The 16,748-nt window shown below is 34.2% G+C and overlaps 1 protein-coding gene across 8 annotated transcripts in view; it reads left to right on the plus strand.

Moving 5' to 3' along the window:
• KCNT2 (potassium sodium-activated channel subfamily T member 2) overlaps positions 1–16,748 on the plus strand; it is a 124,849-nt gene that overhangs the window by 90,994 nt on the left and 17,107 nt on the right. For 5 of the 8 annotated variants that reach the window (XM_071751060.1, XM_071751061.1, XM_071751066.1 and 2 more), the window contains 9 exons: positions 150–258; positions 4,124–4,180; positions 5,341–5,490; positions 6,598–6,827; positions 7,507–7,723; positions 8,830–8,935; positions 9,162–9,334; positions 11,388–11,459; positions 14,437–14,571. In XM_071751060.1, the coding sequence (XP_071607161.1) occupies positions 150–258; positions 4,124–4,180; positions 5,341–5,490; positions 6,598–6,827; positions 7,507–7,723; positions 8,830–8,935; positions 9,162–9,334; positions 11,388–11,459; positions 14,437–14,571 (1,249 nt within the window). The remainder of the gene's footprint in view (positions 1–149; positions 259–4,123; positions 4,181–5,340; positions 5,491–6,597; positions 6,828–7,506; positions 7,724–8,829; positions 8,936–9,161; positions 9,335–11,387; positions 11,460–14,436; positions 14,572–16,748) is intronic. The other 3 variants (XM_071751062.1, XM_071751065.1, XM_071751067.1) reach the window with 1 other exon arrangement.

A 16,748-nucleotide genomic window follows, 5' to 3' on the forward strand; every position in this document is an offset into this window, starting at 1 on the left:
GCTGCTCCCCAGGTTCAAGTGGAAGATGAACATCTAGAGGCAAATTTTATTGTCCTTATCTTCACCATTTTTCTAGACAAGGAAAGGAAGTGATAATTCTGTTCATTGGAAAGTATTTTTGTAAAACAAAATCCTCTCTTTTTCTACAGATCATGTTGTGTGTGAAGAGGAATTCAAATATGCTATGCTAGCTCTAAATTGTATTTGCCCAGCTACCTCTACATTAATCACACTGCTGGTTCATACATCTAGGGGACAGTAAGTATGTAATACCATTAAAAAAACCCCAAATCAACTCAAACAAAAAAAACCAAACAAAACCTTGTAAAAGTTATACCTGATATTCTTTGGAAAATAGCTCTTATCCTGAACTCTCAGACAACTACAATTAAAAAAAAAAAAAAAAATTGGAACTTTCAGCACCAGAAAAACATCAAGATGTTTTACTCAAGATATTGAAATTTCAAAAAGAAACAACCTCCCCAGTATTTAATAGTTGTTGCATGCTATTGTGCCACTTTCATAATAGAAAATACGAAAATTTTTAATTTCTAATTTATCAGATTGAATCTTGGATCTGCCACTTAGGAACACCAACAAAATCATTTTATTATGGTAATTTTAGGGTCTATTTTGGTACATATATAAAAATACCTTGTCACTGAGCTCTAAAAGCACTTTTCTGATAATATAATCACTCTTCAGTACCTGTACATTAAGAAGCAAGCAAACATACCTGTGATGAGACTGCCAAAAGAAGTACAGAATTATTGTATCTCTACTGACTGCTTATTCATGGTAGAACCTCTCTGTATTTACCAAAATAATTTTTTCACAGTTTGTATATCTATTCTATGCTATATTCTTAGAATAATAAGGCATTAAAGAAATACCTCACTGTAAATATCTTATTAAAAATCCCTTATAAATCCTTTAAATAAATACCTTAAAATCCTGTGGGCAGAGACAGGCATTAAAGAGTAAATCTCCAAATATATATGTAGAGCTGGAATTCGTGCATATAGGTTGCACAAGAATACATTGGAGAGTCTAGGAAAAAAGCATAGTTTTTTTTCAAGTAACCACAGACCCAGTAACATCTTGATATTTACAGAGTTATTTAATCTTCTGTATGGCTTTTTTAATATTCCCCTGAGCCCAGGATGGGGAAAACTGAAATTATTGCTGGAAGTTTCACTATCAAGAACAACCAATGTCAAGATTTTAATGGCACTGTCTGTGCTAGAATCTAATAGGAAGACAACAAAAAAAAAATCCATGCTATCTGAGAGTTATGCTGAAATGCATTCTTCATCTGCCCAGTTTTCATTATCTGACATGCATAGAATACAGAGTATTTTTAGTTATTTCATATTATATGTAGTTTAAATGAGTGGTATTTTTAAGTGCTAGCAGAAGATTTTCCGTCAGCAAAAAACCAGGACTTTGCTTTCTGCTTTTTTTAATTATTTTTAATACAGACATATTAATCATTTATACAGATTTCAAACTATGATGCAGAGTAACTATAGAAGAATGCAAAAGCACTAATTATTTCTTTTGCAATTAGAATTAATTGATGTAATCAGGGTTATTAAGGTAACTGATTTCTACTCTGATCATTTTAGAGTAGGATCAAAGGAAATTTTTTTTGCAGAAATAGTAGACAACATTACTTTGAATCCTTACAGAAGCACACAAACTTGCTGCATAAAACCAGAAATACTGGAAAAGTAAATATGTCTAATTGTCATTCTTCAACTTTAGCACTCATCAGAGCATTTAATCTGAGATGAGCTCCAAAAATAATGAAAACTGGCAAACTCTGGACATCTCAGAGCATGTGCATTAACGCTGAACCAAATGATGGAACAGATATGACTTTTTTTAAAATCACACTGCATCTCTGAAAGCCTGAAACAGAGATATTAGAAGGACAAACTTCAAATATTTTAAAATTTGAATAGTCTTGACTTCATCATGCTAAAAATACACTAAAAAAATTAAGTCTTCCTTTCTTAGAATATCACTTTCTAAGCTTTCAAATTTAATATTTTTTCTAATTCCCTTAATTTTTGCTAAAATTTTACATAGTTCCCAAACATTAAAAGGCACATAATTTCCAAAATAGTGATGGCTTGCTTCCCCCTTTTATTGCAGTTTTTAAAATCCCTTCGAAATGCTTGGAATATGGTTTCAAAAGTCTAATTTAACTTTATATTTTCATTAAGTTTTATAGAAGTGCACAAATCTGTTTAATGGATCATAAAAGTTTTGCCAAGTAAAGCAATCAGAATTAGGAAGTGAGGACAAAGGTATCTTTTTGCTAGACTTCTGATTGCTGTATATTGGTCTAAATCTGCTCCTTAGAAGCAGTACACTTAGAAGTATACACTAATGTTTTAGAGGAAGAATTTAGATTAAACATACAGGCTTCAGAAGTATCTCATGAGACTTGCTCTGACTCCAGTGTTTCAGCAGTGTTGGAAAACCAAATGATTCTGCACTTCTGTCTTCAGGGATAAACCTGATTTCAAAACAGGTGTTGGTTTTGAGCTTCATTTACAGCTTGTCCTTGCATTGCAGACTTATAACTGCTTTGGATTTGACTGATTTAGCAATCAAGATAATTTTATTGTCTTTTCTAAATAATTTCTAATGTTGAGCAATGAGGTGAGCATTAGGTAAATCAACTTCTAATTGTTAAATTAGGATGAATTACCTTTATGCACACAAAAAATTAAGTTGGGTGTATGTTTGAGTTTGGTTAAGTGGAATTGTGAAGTGAAAAAAGATTAAACAATAAATAAAAATTTTAACTACCCATGCATTTATATCCAAGCTAAGTACTAAAATAAATCTAAATAATAATGAGCATAAGCAGACTTCCAATGTTAAAAGTAAATGCTTTCCTTCATATTGGGTCCTGTTTCATTATCTTTTCACTATCCTGCACCTGCATTAAACTATGTAGGACTTGATTTTAAAATCCCTATCAGTACTGACATCCTTAGATAAAGAGAACAGGCTTGGATTATGGGGAGACTGCAATGAATGCTTCCAACATGGGGTAATCTTTTTAAGGTCTATTTAAAGTCATTGGGAAGATTTTCTTAATAATTACTTGAGGTTTCCATTCACAGAAGCCCCTTATCTGCTGACTCACAAGTTTAGTAACTTTAATATAGTGACTGGGAATGTTGAAGTTGTTATCACAGATAACCAAGTTCAAATGACTTCTTGTGCCTTTCCAGTCAATAAGAAATGCCCTTTCTTTTTACATATTTATGTGCATGGAGCCAGAGAAGGTTACCAAGGAGCCAACCAGAACGTGTTGTTTTTTGTCATTTCCCAGTAAAAAGTCATTCATTAAAGGAAAACATGAACACTTACTAATGCTTGCTCCTTAACATTTATTATTAAAGTGGTGAAGTGCTGATCTTAACCTAAATGATTTACATTTCAATGGAATTAAACAGTTCAGAGGTAAAAGATTGTCCCAACTGTTTGTTGTGTTCTTACAAATGAAGTGCTACCTGTTCCTATTCCCTAAATTAGAGAAGTAGTGGAACACTGTTAATAATACAAGTGTTGAGTGTTGTACACTGTTAATAACACAAGCTAATTTCTGATAATCATGAAGACAAACACACTGGGAATTCACTGGAAGATAAGAAATGAAAACTTTGTAAACAAAAAGAACACATGTACATAATTAAAAACACCTTCTGCTATTAATGTATCAAAAGACTGAGGAAAACAATTTCTAAGCAACTTTGGCCAGACCAACTTGCTATTAAAATTAAGGGGAAGTTTGTGGCTGTTTACATGAACTGGCTTTGGTCTTTAATGCTACTTTTTAGATTACACAAAGGAGATGTAAATAATCCAATTATCTTCTATGTGGTTTATGCAATTCAAAACCTGAGTCTGTAAGACACCAAAATTCTACCTTGAATCTTATTTACAATCTTATTTTTTGTCTTAATGATTAATCATCATATTTATCCTTAAATGTCATCTAATAATATAATCTAGTAATAGAACTTTATCAGGGTTTGTATTACAATATAAAATATTGGAATAGCCTTTTTGACCTGAACTTTTGACCTGATCTTTACAGAACAGCCCCATGGGAAGCTTTTAGACAACTGACTGGAACCAAGCAGACTTTAAACAGGTGAATTTTAAACAGGTTATTTTAATGGGAAGAGTGAAATTTGGAAAAAAAAATCTTCTATACTTATATTCTATCTTCTATTTATATTGTATTATATCTTCTATATATTTATATTTCTAGTCCCACTATTCTAATCAAACTGTACTGCTTGTTAATATCATTTCAATAAAAAATGGTTCACGTTTCCATCTGGAGACAAAATGTTTCTGCACTGAGGGTGGAGAAGAATGGTGAAGAAAACCAGAAATTGGCTAAGATACTGGAAATGCATAAATGAACACCAAGGAGCATACTCCAATATCTTGGAATCTTAGCTCCAAGTGGCAAAACACAGAGGACATTTATTACTTTTATGTCCTATCTGTGTAAATGTGTGTATATACATGCATACATTATATTCTGTAAAACCCATGCAGCCAGAGCCTTGGTTCCACATGAAACTTTAAAAAGAAGTTCATAAAAGCACTGAGTCTGCCAGTTTTTGTGTTAGCTGAGGTTTGGAACAGTTCCAGTGACAGTCCATCTGTATGAAGAATGTTGGCTGCACACAGTAAAGGATGATATACTTAATATGGTTAAAGTGATACTTTATTTTCTTGCACTAGAGAAAAGAAGGTAAATAGTAATAATAATATACAAGGCACAGAAACTAAGTATGTCCATAGGATAAACAGTGAAGATAACTGATAAGTAATTGCAGAAAAAAAAAAAAAAAAAAGAAATCTCTCTTATAGATGAGCTGACAAAAGCCAAATGGGTTTTTCCTATGGAAGTTATATTTAAGATTCTCCACCTACTTCAAAAAGAAACCAGACATTCTGCCATGGAGCTTCTGAAGAGTCTGTCTTTATGAATAAAATGAGTATGCTGTCATCTTGAGATTGCAATGGATCTGCTTATGGTGTAAATTTAAAGCAATACAGCTGTATCTCCTGATATTAAAGTACATAAACTTATATTCCTATTACTTAGCACAAAATGCTCTTTAATTCATTAAAGTTATCTCTGTACTTAAAGTATTACCAAATATTTCTTTCAGATTAGCCTGTGGGACCTTTTTAATAGAAATTTGTAGTTTCTATTGCCATTAAATCCTGTTCTGATGAATCAGAATTCTACAGTAAATTTTAAACTATTCTCTTCATCTCTACCTGTTTCAGGGAGTGTCAGCAATCACAAGAACAATGGCAGAAAATGTATGGCAGATGCTCTGGTAATGAAGTGTATCACATTAACCTGGAAGAAAGTGCTTTCTTTGCTGAGTATGAGGGGAAAAGCTTCACATATGCTTCTTTCCATGCACATAAAAAGTATGTTTATTTTCCTATCAGCAATTAAAGACATGAAACAAATAATTCTTTGCTCTGCCTGCATTGTAGCTCTGCATTCAAAGATGCAATCTGCATTCAAAGGTGCAATATTACACATTACTCTCTTTCTGGGTTGAAATGTCTGGCCATGGATATTTTTCTGTAAGGTACAGCTGGTCAGGCAAAAGCTTATGTTTAATGTTAATTCTGCTTGGGCCAGCTCAATCTGAAGGAACAGAATATAAAGGATATGTGGGATAGAGCTGACAACCAGAAAAAAATTGTTCCCTCCAGAGGTTATGTAAGAACACCAGTCCCTTTCCATCTCCAAAAGAATCAAGAAAAGGGGGAGTGGAAGTATGTTAATGTATTTATGTTTTGCTTCAATTTAGGAATTGGCTGGAAATCTGTCTTCCTTTGTGGCATGTTAATTTTATGCAAAATGTTCAGTTTAAAGGGAATACATGCTACATTCTGGTGATTGTATCCTCTTTAGGTTCCAGATCATGCATCACTCAGTGCTGGTTTGTGACCTGAATGTAGAAACTGAACACAAATCAAGTCTATTCCTATATATTTAGCAAAATGAACATATATCAAGCTCTGAAAAATGAGTTTGTTCCCATACTTGAAAAGTGAAATATTATAATTTTTTGCTTTAATTCCTTATATTCTATGACTAATAAAATAAATTTCTAGGAGTGAGTAACATAAATGAATCCTGAAAATGGTTTCCATTACATAAGAATAATGGAACAATTTACAATAATGACTTTCTCATATTACGTATCCATTCTTTTACTAATATTTCTCAGAAGAGACTCTTTATCTGATAGGAAAAAAATAAACTGGAACAGCATTAGAAGAATATTGTAGGGATCAGGAAAAATTGAAATGCCTAGGGATTCATGAGCTCATAAAAACTGCTTGTTGAGAAATGGCCTGGTTTAGGAGACAATATTTTTCAAGCACAGTTGTCATCCAAAATTTGCAAATGTTCAGAACTGTAAAATAGAAAAATGTACTGGAGGTTCATTTTTGACAGTGGAAATTCTAGTATATATGGGATTATGCAAAATGAACTATGCCTTTCCTTTTCTAATTAAGGTTTGGAGTCTGTCTGATTGGTGTTAGAAAGGAAGATAACAAAAACATTTTGCTGAATCCAGGTCCTCGATATATCATGAGTTCTACAGATATATGCTTTTATATAAATATCACCAAAGAAGAGAATTCTGCTATTAAGAAGCAAGAAAAGCATAGAAAAAAACATGAATCAAAATTATCTTACCATGGAACTTCTAGGCTACCTGTACACAGTATAATAGCCAGCATGGGTAAGTAAATAAATAAATTAATTAATAAGCCTCACAACATATTCAATTAATTATGCTTTTAAAGCTGTAAACAGTGTATTCCTGAAATATTAAGAAACTATAATAGTATGCAGAAAGATAACATACTAAACACTTGCAGTTGTCTTTTCAAAAAACAAACAGAACAGAAGAGAATTTAGGTAAATTTTTCTTGACAATAAGTTTTTTTGACTTGACAATATGGAATTAAACTGCTTATGCCTGTTGTATAAAAAAGGGAATAATAAAATGTATACAAACCAAAACAATTGGGAAAACCACATGGGTAGTTTCTTTGTCATTCATAACTGGTCATTTGCAATAAGCTTTCTTGAGCTTCTATAATTAAAAAAATGCCCTTGTTCAATAAAAACCTACAGGTTTTGATGCCTATAAGTATGGATTAATTATATAAAGCATGATTTTAAAAAGGTAATTACAAGAAAACATATATTAATGGTCAGAAAAAGGGCTACTTTGAAGGAAAATACTTCCTCGGGTGTAGTTTAAATATTTGTTATATTTTAATGTCATAAATACAATCAATACAGTATTCCCTTTAGCTTTTGTCTTTGCAGTCAGGAACTCCCCACTAGGGATGGGAACCTCATTTCCACATTCTGACAGCCAGACTGAGGAGGTGTTTCCATGCTTTTTTCAGGGACAGTGGCCATCGATTTGCAGGACGCGGGATGCCGGACGCCCAGCGGCCCTACCCTGGCTCTGCCCTCCGAGGGAGGGAAGGAGGGCAGGAGGCCCAGTATAGCTCCTGTTCTGGAGGTGGCAGACTCATCCTCCCTTCAGACTTGTGACCTGCTGAGTGACCAGTCAGAAGATGAAACTACCCCCTCAGATGATGAAGTCTCTGCAGGCTTAGAGTACGTTTGCTAAATACAAAAATGAAAAGCTATGATGACGCACATAGTATCTGAATAGTGTTTTTAAGATGATTTTTGTTATATTCTGTAGTTATAAAGAGATGAGGCAACTGGTTTGTAAACAGCTGAAGTACTTCTGTCCTGAGAACAGTAATGAGAGCATTCAACAGGCTTTTTTAGCACCGGGGCCACAGTCTGACTTCAAAATACAGGAATGAAAAAAACAGAAAAAAAAGAAGCAGCAGTAAGAGAAAAAATGATTGTGTCTGATTTGAAATGCTTGTTAGCATATTACTGAAAGTAATGATGCATTACTCAGATAAACTAGAAGATTCAATCCTGAAATTGCCATGCAGATAAGCAATTATGTTTACTGGGATTAATGACAGGGATGTTAAAACCAAAATGCACAATTAAGCCAGCAGCTCACCTAGCACACTTTCCCATCTTCAACAGTGGCAAGCATGAAAAGCCCCAGGGAAGATCATAAAGCTCCAATGAAAAAGAAAACAGAAGAAGTAATCTTAAACCTGCAGACTGAAATACCAAGATTTAAAAGGCCTCTTATTACAAACTAAAGCAAGTTAGAAATTTCATATCATCAGCAAGCTGATTTGCAATTTAAAATTTATACCAACCATGTTGAAAGTGTGTTATTAAAGGAAGAAGGTAATGACCTCACTCATTCTTAATAGGTTCTTTAAAGAAAAATGGGGAAGGAAGAGCAGAAGTACACAACTTTTTCCATTTTCTCTCTTTCCTTCCTTTTTTTTTTTTTTTCCAACTTCCTTCAAAGTTTCTAGTACAGACATTCAACATTACCAAAGCTGCCTAAAAAAAAAACAAAACAAAAAAATAAAAAAAACCCAAACAAAATTCCTTCAGTCCACAAAAGCATGATAGCTTTCATTAAATTGTATTGAATTGGTCAAAGCTACAATATATATTCCTTTGAACCTTATTAAATGTAGTACATTCCACATACTTGGCTCTGCTAGTCTACAGATAACCACAAATCTTAAACATAGGTATTAACACCCCATAAAATAATTGTAAATGGCAGCTGTAATATGCTGTACTGAAAAATGTCATTTCTATTCTCTTAGGTATGCCAAAGGATATCCTCCTTACTCTCCATATATTGGAAGCTCTCCCACATTTTGTCATCTTCTGCATGAAAAAGTGCCCTTCTGTTGTCTAAGATTGGATAAGGTAAAGAGAGTTTCTGTTACAGGACAAAGATGCATTCTTATTTATCTTTTGCTTAGAGATGAGGTTTGTTCAGCACTAATCTCTGGTATGTTTTCTCATCCTTTCCACTACCAAGTGTTCAGGTCTGTATCAGGTCATCTGATAAAATTTTGTTTTTAACAGTAAAATCCTTTAACATCATAGCTAAATCTCTTTATTCATATTCACTGAACTTGTGTCTTATTAGGGGTGCCAACATAACTTCTATGAAGATGCCAAAGCCTATGGATTCAAAAATAAATTAATTATAGTTGCAGCAGAAACTGCTGGAAATGGCTTATACAACTTCATTGTTCCACTCAGAGCTTATTACCGACCAAAGAAAGAACTAAACCCCATTGTATTGCTCCTGGATAACCCGTAAGTAGATTTAAAAAATTTTTATAATAACTTTTAAACTCATTTTACCACAACTTCAATAGATGATCCCTCTTCACACAGCCAACTGAAAATCAATAACACTCTGGCACAGAAATCCCTGAGAAAAGTTAGTGCCAAAAATATTACTCTATGTTCACTGTTATATATAAAATTAACTTTTTACTCATTTTAAGCACAAGCAGTGAATTTTTGTCCTTATTCTTCTTGGTCAATGTTGCAATAAAGTATTTTTCAAAAGTACCCAAAATAATGTGAATATTACTGTTAAAACTGCATAACTTCATAACCATCATAAAACCCACACTGTGTCAGTTTCACAGCTACACGATAGCATTTCAGACAGCACTAACCTACTTAACACAAAGCACTTAGTGGGCCTGGACCAGCTAGCTATATTTTTAATAATTTTGGACTGTAAGTTAGAGAGTTCTGTAAGCCAGTAGGATGCACACATTTGTCTATGTTTATACAAAGTCATGGAAGTAAATTAGAACCTGTAATATTGTTACTTCTGTATCTGGATGTCACTGGCTGTTTAAAATTTCAGACAAATGCTTCTCTGGCAAAACTGACTCATTTATAATCTGACAATGAATGAGCCTTTTTGGTGGTTTTTTCAATGCTTTTGTACTGCTCAAATACTTAAAACCACAATTTGGAAGCCACAAAAATGGAGTTTAGCTGTACAGAAAATCTCATCAAGCTGTGACTCATGAAATGACAGTAGCAGAAATACAGAAATGACTTTTAGGTTCTGATTCCAGGGTGACACTTTTTCCCTTTACATAGATATGTTCTCATTTTTTTATTATACAAAGGCCTGCTGTGAAATGTCCAATTTTTGCCTCAGACAGCTCTTCAGTGAAGCTGCATACACCTGTGTGTGCAAAGCAGAAGTTTTTTTATATAAATATGTATGAATATAATATATAAAACATATATTATATAAATATTATGGCATAAAGTGAATTACACAAATTGGTAAAAGCCTGAAGTAGCCTAAAAGACTTCTGATTATGTGACTTAAAGATTAAAGGTGTGAGCACACAGGGCCCTCTAGTGCTTGTTCTCTTTTCCAATATTGTGCCTTAGTTTAGATACTTGAAAGTGGTTGTGACATTTTGGAGCTAAAACCACTTTTTACTTACATAAAACAAAAATTCTGGTTACTAATTAAACTAATACCCTTAGTGCTGTATCCCTCTACACAGTGTTTGCAGTGACTCCTCTGAAAGGCTCAGAAGCTTCTTCATGGGACTAGAGAAGCTCACTGAAAAGCCAGCATGCTTTTCATCCATGAATGAAGTGGAATTCAGGCTGCCATTCAAGTCAATTTGAATTTTGTAAATTTACTTCATTGGACTTAGGAATTCAGCCACCTTTGATGAACACAGCTATGCCTTGTCATTATATTCCTATTTTCTGTATTTATCAAGGCAATTTATTCTATTGTGCTTATTCTGATATCTACACATCATGTGTTTTATGATTTTTTATGCTTCTTGGTCTGTAGGAAGAAATACAGTAAAATTTATGATTGAATAAATTATGGAATAGACTACAGTATCTTAGTTTTCACATTCCCTTTTAAAATAAGGTTTTATCTAAGATGGTCTCACTGACTTGAATGGAGCTGTTGGCACAAAACCCAATGATTTGGTTTCTACTTCACACTTGAATTAAAATTCTCACTGCTTATTTTAAGTATCCCTAAGTCATGCATGGGAGTCATGCACTTGGTAGTGTGTCTTTGACACCAGTCATTCATTCTTATATTTGGTATTGTACTGTGCCATAAAATTTTATTTAAGAAGTGCATTTATTAAAATAAGCATGTCAATTCTGAGCATTCTTTATGATCACAGCAAACTGTTGATTCACAGCTTTCTGCAAACCTGTTTGAAGTTATATTGCACTGCCGATTAAAAAAAGCTAATTAAAAAAAAAAAGATTAGAGTTTATTGAAATATTTTAGAAGAGATGCTGCTGTTGTGATATTGTGTTTCATTTTGTAATCCCATCTGCTGCTTAGGCCAGATATGCATTTTCTGGATGCAATCTGTTGGTTTCCAATGGTTTACTACATGGTGGGCTCTATCGACAAGTAGGTGAAACAACTATAGAAAATTTAACATTGTAGTGCTCAGTGGTTTGTTGTGTGTATTGTCATTGCATGCTTAAGTGTGTGTTGTATTTGAAGATGATCTTTTTGCATGCATGATTTGTGTCTACACACTATGTGATTTCTAATTTCTGACTTACAAGGGTATGATTAGTGAAAAATATGAGAGGGAACACAGGTTAATATCTTAAAAAACATTAGGAGTAACACTTGTTTAGATAATACGTTTCTACAGCCTATAGCCCTGATTCTAAGGTACTCTATACATAGTTATAATTTGGTTTGATTTTCTGACTAGAGTTTTTTAAAGATAGCTGCATCTTTTTTCATCATAACAACCAACACTTTTAATAATATGTCATACATATTCCCTTTGTTTTCCTAAACATGTTTTTAAAACATGTACAGTTAATAGAAATTGACTATCTGTAGTTAAGAACTCCAACGTAAAATATGCAAAGTTTCCTTTCTTATTTAATAGGTATAGAATACATTCCCAAAGTACCACCTTTAAGTATCTAACATATTTGTCATTTGATCATCCAGCATGAAATGTCACCACCTTAGAAACCAACTAGAAGAACAGTTTTGGAACCATTTGTTGAATGGCCAGCAGAGAAATAGTTTTACCGAAATTCATAGCTGGGGTGAACTTGTCAAAATATGTCATTGAATAGCAGATACCTGTTCTGCAGTTTTCAGATATACATTGAGATACCTATCTGAAGAGATTTCCTAGCTGTGCAAGGAACCTATAGCTAGAGGTAGCCAGGAAGTAGAACTGTAACACTTTGTCATGGCCAGAAATTAACTGAATGACAGATGCTCTCTGTTCATTTCCCTCCTCTCCCTGATGAAAAAGGAGAGAGAATAAGGGAGAGAGTCTTATGGGTTGGAAACTAAACTACACAGCTTTAATGAAACAGTAATGGTAAAAAAGGAAAAATTATTAGAGATATACAAATATACAGAAGAATGATACCACGTTCCTCCCCCCTTTCCCCCAATAACTCTCACGTCACCACCGAGGCTGCAGGGCAGCCCTGGGAAAGTCCAGGCTGGAATCCTGGGGTCAGCAGCAGTTGGGAGCTGGAGGCAGGAACACAGGGATCCAGGCTGGTATGGACCAGGACCCCAGGCAGACAAAGGGATGGAATCCTCCCAGGATGCCAAAGCAAACAGGGACAGGAGAAGAAGGGCTGAAGGGAAGAGTGGAGGCGTTTGACCCTTGTGATCCCTCAAATTTATACTGAGTATGATGTGTATGGGATGGAATACTCTGTTTAGTCCATTTTGGTCACCTGTCTTGTCTGCTCCTCCCTAAAGGATTGTTGCAGGTGTGACCCCTAGAGTCCCTTTCTCTTTCCATAGGATAAGATCTTCCCCAGAACCGAGCAGTGGCCTTGGTTCTGCACACCAGTCTCTGGCTGTAACTATAAACACCAAATGTTATCAGTCCCAGAAGCAGACACTGACTGAGAAACTTGCTGTTGATTTCAGCAGGTGCAGCTACTTACAAGATACTTAGCTGGAAGCAAAAGTACAAGACAGAAAATTAATTCTATCCTGGCCCAAGCCAGGCCATACTTCTACATCAGTATTTTTTTAATTCTACACAAATTATCTGAATGTAACTGCTAAGAATAACTGTTGAGCATGTGGAACACTGATATACAGAAATTTGGATTTATCTTTTTAAGCATGAACTGAAAGACTGAAAAGGCAGAAATACAAATTACACACAGAAAGTTTGGATTTCTTGTGCACTGAAATTTAGTAAAGATCCTATAAAATAGAGCTTTTCTTTGTTGTAGTTAACCACTGGTCATCTGGCACAGTTTCAAAAATAATCAGATTATGCATTACGTGTAATACGTGTAAGAGGTAAAATAAATACCAAAAATTTGTAGAGCTTTCCTTACCCAAACTTTGAAAAAGAATTTCTAAGAGGCATGTAAACTTCAAGACCTAGGAAGATCATTATTGAAAGGAAAAAATGTATCAGGACAATGAAGACAATTAATATTACAGATTGCCAAATGCGAAGCAAATTTAATGACAAGACAGCTTTTCACCTTGGAAGTAAAAAGTTTATTTTTCCAATTTCCCTTGGAAACCATGGAATTCATCCTTTTTTCTTATTTACACTTACTTAAAAATTGGTAGGTTCCTAATAGCCTTTACCATTACAGAAAAGTAATTTTTAAACCTTTCAAAAGTGATTAGTTTCTCTGGAAGATGTTAAAATAACTGAAACATTCATTATTTGGTAAACAGAGCTATAAGGCTTGATGAGAACTGTAATCCAGTGTCTGTGAGTGTTTCCTGCAGTCAGTTTGACAGGAACCATCCAGCAGTGTACAAAGTTTGACTGATGTACAGCTGGTCCTAAAAACATCACGAGAACCCCTCCCAACTCATAGCTTCTCCTAAAAGAGAAATATATCAGATGTCCTGGTAGGACACATTAGCATTTTGAAAGAGAAATGTAATTGTGGGAAAGAGCAACACAAAGCATCTATTTGGGTCTGTTTAGTGCCAAAAGTACATGTGATGAAGCAAGTTGTTGCAGCATATAAGGATATGCTGTCCTCCCAAATAAAGGTTAAATGCTTATTTTCAAAATCTGAAGTAAATTTGTCACAGTTTGGGCCCAGCTGGTATCAACCAGGCCTCTGCTCACTCACCCAGGACAATTTATTATTTTAGCAACAGGAGAGGGACTGTAACAATCTACTGAAGTGCAGCCCGTGTGACTTCAAGGAAAGTAATTATTTATTTTCTATTCTATCAATTGAGAATACTTGATACAGATTCTATTGGAAGGTCTATTAGGTACATAGAGATGAAGGGAACCAGCAACTCAGCCTGTGATCTGCATATTCCAGCCAAGCCTTATCTTTTACATATTCTATATCTAAGTTGATTGTTTCTTTCTCCCTCTTTCTCTTCACAAAAGCCTAGATGACTTACTAAGATGTGGAGTCACCTTTGCAGCTAATATGGTGGTGGTGGACAAAGAAAGTACAATGAGTGCTGAGGAAGACTACATGGCAGATGCTAAGACCATTGTAAATGTTCAAACACTCTTTAGGTAAGGCATTTTTGCAATCTATCTTATACATCTTTATACATCCCTATTAATGCCTTTTGTCCTCAAGATTTTTTTTTTCCCATCTTCTACTTAAGTTTTCCCCTATATGTGTCTTACATGGGCAAACTTTCTCCCACCCTGCTTAGCAAAACACTCACAATCCTGAAGTATTCTCCTGAAATCTCAGATGAAATTCTAAGCATCCCAAAACTGGATGATCATTTTAAAAGTCAGTTTTGAAGGAAGAAAAACAAAGCTATTCCTGAAGACTTAAAACAAAAGATAGTTGAGAGAAGAAATTTTTTCTCAGTGCAGCAAATCTTTCACAGTAATGACAATATCAGTATGAAAAGCAGATCCTTTTCATGCTAAAAGAAATGCATCACTATGAACTTAGTAGTAAGCATTCACATTTTGAATATTTAGTTTTGAAAAAAAATAGGTTTTAAGCACATTTATGCAACATTACCTATGTAAACATACTAAACATCATGAAGGAGTAATGCATATAAAGTGAAAAAAAATTCAGGCTTTATATAGAGTGAAGAAAAATTCAGAGGGTGAGAAGGCAGTGCTAAAGACACTGAGATTTCCTCTTCATTTGAGAACCTCTCTGATTAGAGCCTCACTTTGAGTTAAAGATCTTGTTTCAACAAGTACCAAAAGATATGTCCCTTTCAACTGTGACAAAAGTTCTTATTTGTTTAAAAAAAACCCAAAAAACAAAGCACAAAAAAAATAACACACAAAATAAAATACACTACACAGTCAAGTAGGAAATACCTCCCCGATTTGGGGCTGAAGTCTAACCTGGACAAAATTAAGTCCTTCCTTGAGGATTCAGTATCATTCAGTATTGCTGCCTTTTTCTGTGTCAGCCCTTCCATGTAAGGCTGGAGAGATACACAGTAAGTCTTTTGAATCTGTCAGTGTTTTAGAAAACTGAGCTCATTAAAACACAAATTATTTCCATGCAGAACTTTTATTTTTTTTTAATGCAAGTGTGTGAGAATGCAGTTAAATGCTGCTAGTGTTGCTGCATGTGTTCAAAAGAAACCCCCATGCTGCATCAGAAACCTCAGTTCTGTTTCTGAGCTTTCAAATTTGTGTCCAATACTATCACAGGTGTGTTTTGTAATCTCACTGAAATTTAATTTAGAAACCATAATTGAACTTAATCTCTGCATCACTTAAGTCTACACTTAACCATATTGTGCTAGTGCATCTGAGGTGTTTACACGTATCCCAGTTTTTGCAGAAATACATTTTATCCCCAAACATAAAAAGAAAAATGAGTTGAATAATTAAAAAAAAAAACTTAGAGTACTAGCTGATTTTTCCCATAGCTGTATTCTATTTTTTAAAATACTAAATAAACAAAATTCTAGTAATAAACTACATGCCTTAAGTATCCAACTGGAACTTACTATAAAATCATTCAGTTGCCTTGCACAATACTCACAACTAGATGGCAGCTGTAACTCATGTATGAACTATGTGTCTGGTTCAGTATAGTTTTAAGACTGCATGGTACTTTTTACAAATATCAAAAGAAATCAGAATTAAATATGTAGGTTTAGGACTTCACAAAGCTTTTTCAAAAAACTTTGTAAACTTTCAGAAGTAGTGTATTGTATCTTTTTTTCTAATTTTCTTCCCTAGAACACATGCAATATTTTCACAGCATTTTTACATTATGTAAAAGTTGCAGGAATAAGTGAGCTTTAGGAAGAGGCATAAGGTAGTAATAGTTACCTGTTCTACAGCATAAACTATATTCATTGCACAAAGGCAAATAGTTCTGTAAACAAACTTAAAAAATACATTTAAAATATGCTTTTTGTTACATAATAGTAGCTACTAAGAGCAGAAACTAGTGAAGAAGAGGCTAAACACGACTGGAGTTAACAGAAAGTGGTCTTAAAAAAGGATTTTAAACCCCTGGAGTTTTACTAATATGTGCTCATCTCAAAGATGTTACACCAATGAAGAAGATTCTACTTAAGTATCAGCAAGTGAAGTCATCCAGAAGATACAGACCCACCTAAGCCTCAGTGGTCTGACTGACTCAGATCATCTGACCTCACTAAGCACTGTAAAGGTCTGAAAAGATGTCAGCTACAGCTCTGCTTGGCCTAGGTTACCAGTTCTGACATTATCCCCCAATTTCCATAAAC

The sequence above is a fragment of the Heliangelus exortis genome, chromosome 8, assembly GCF_036169615.1.
Source record: "Heliangelus exortis chromosome 8, bHelExo1.hap1, whole genome shotgun sequence".
Classification (NCBI taxonomy): domain Eukaryota; kingdom Metazoa; phylum Chordata; class Aves; order Apodiformes; family Trochilidae; genus Heliangelus; species Heliangelus exortis.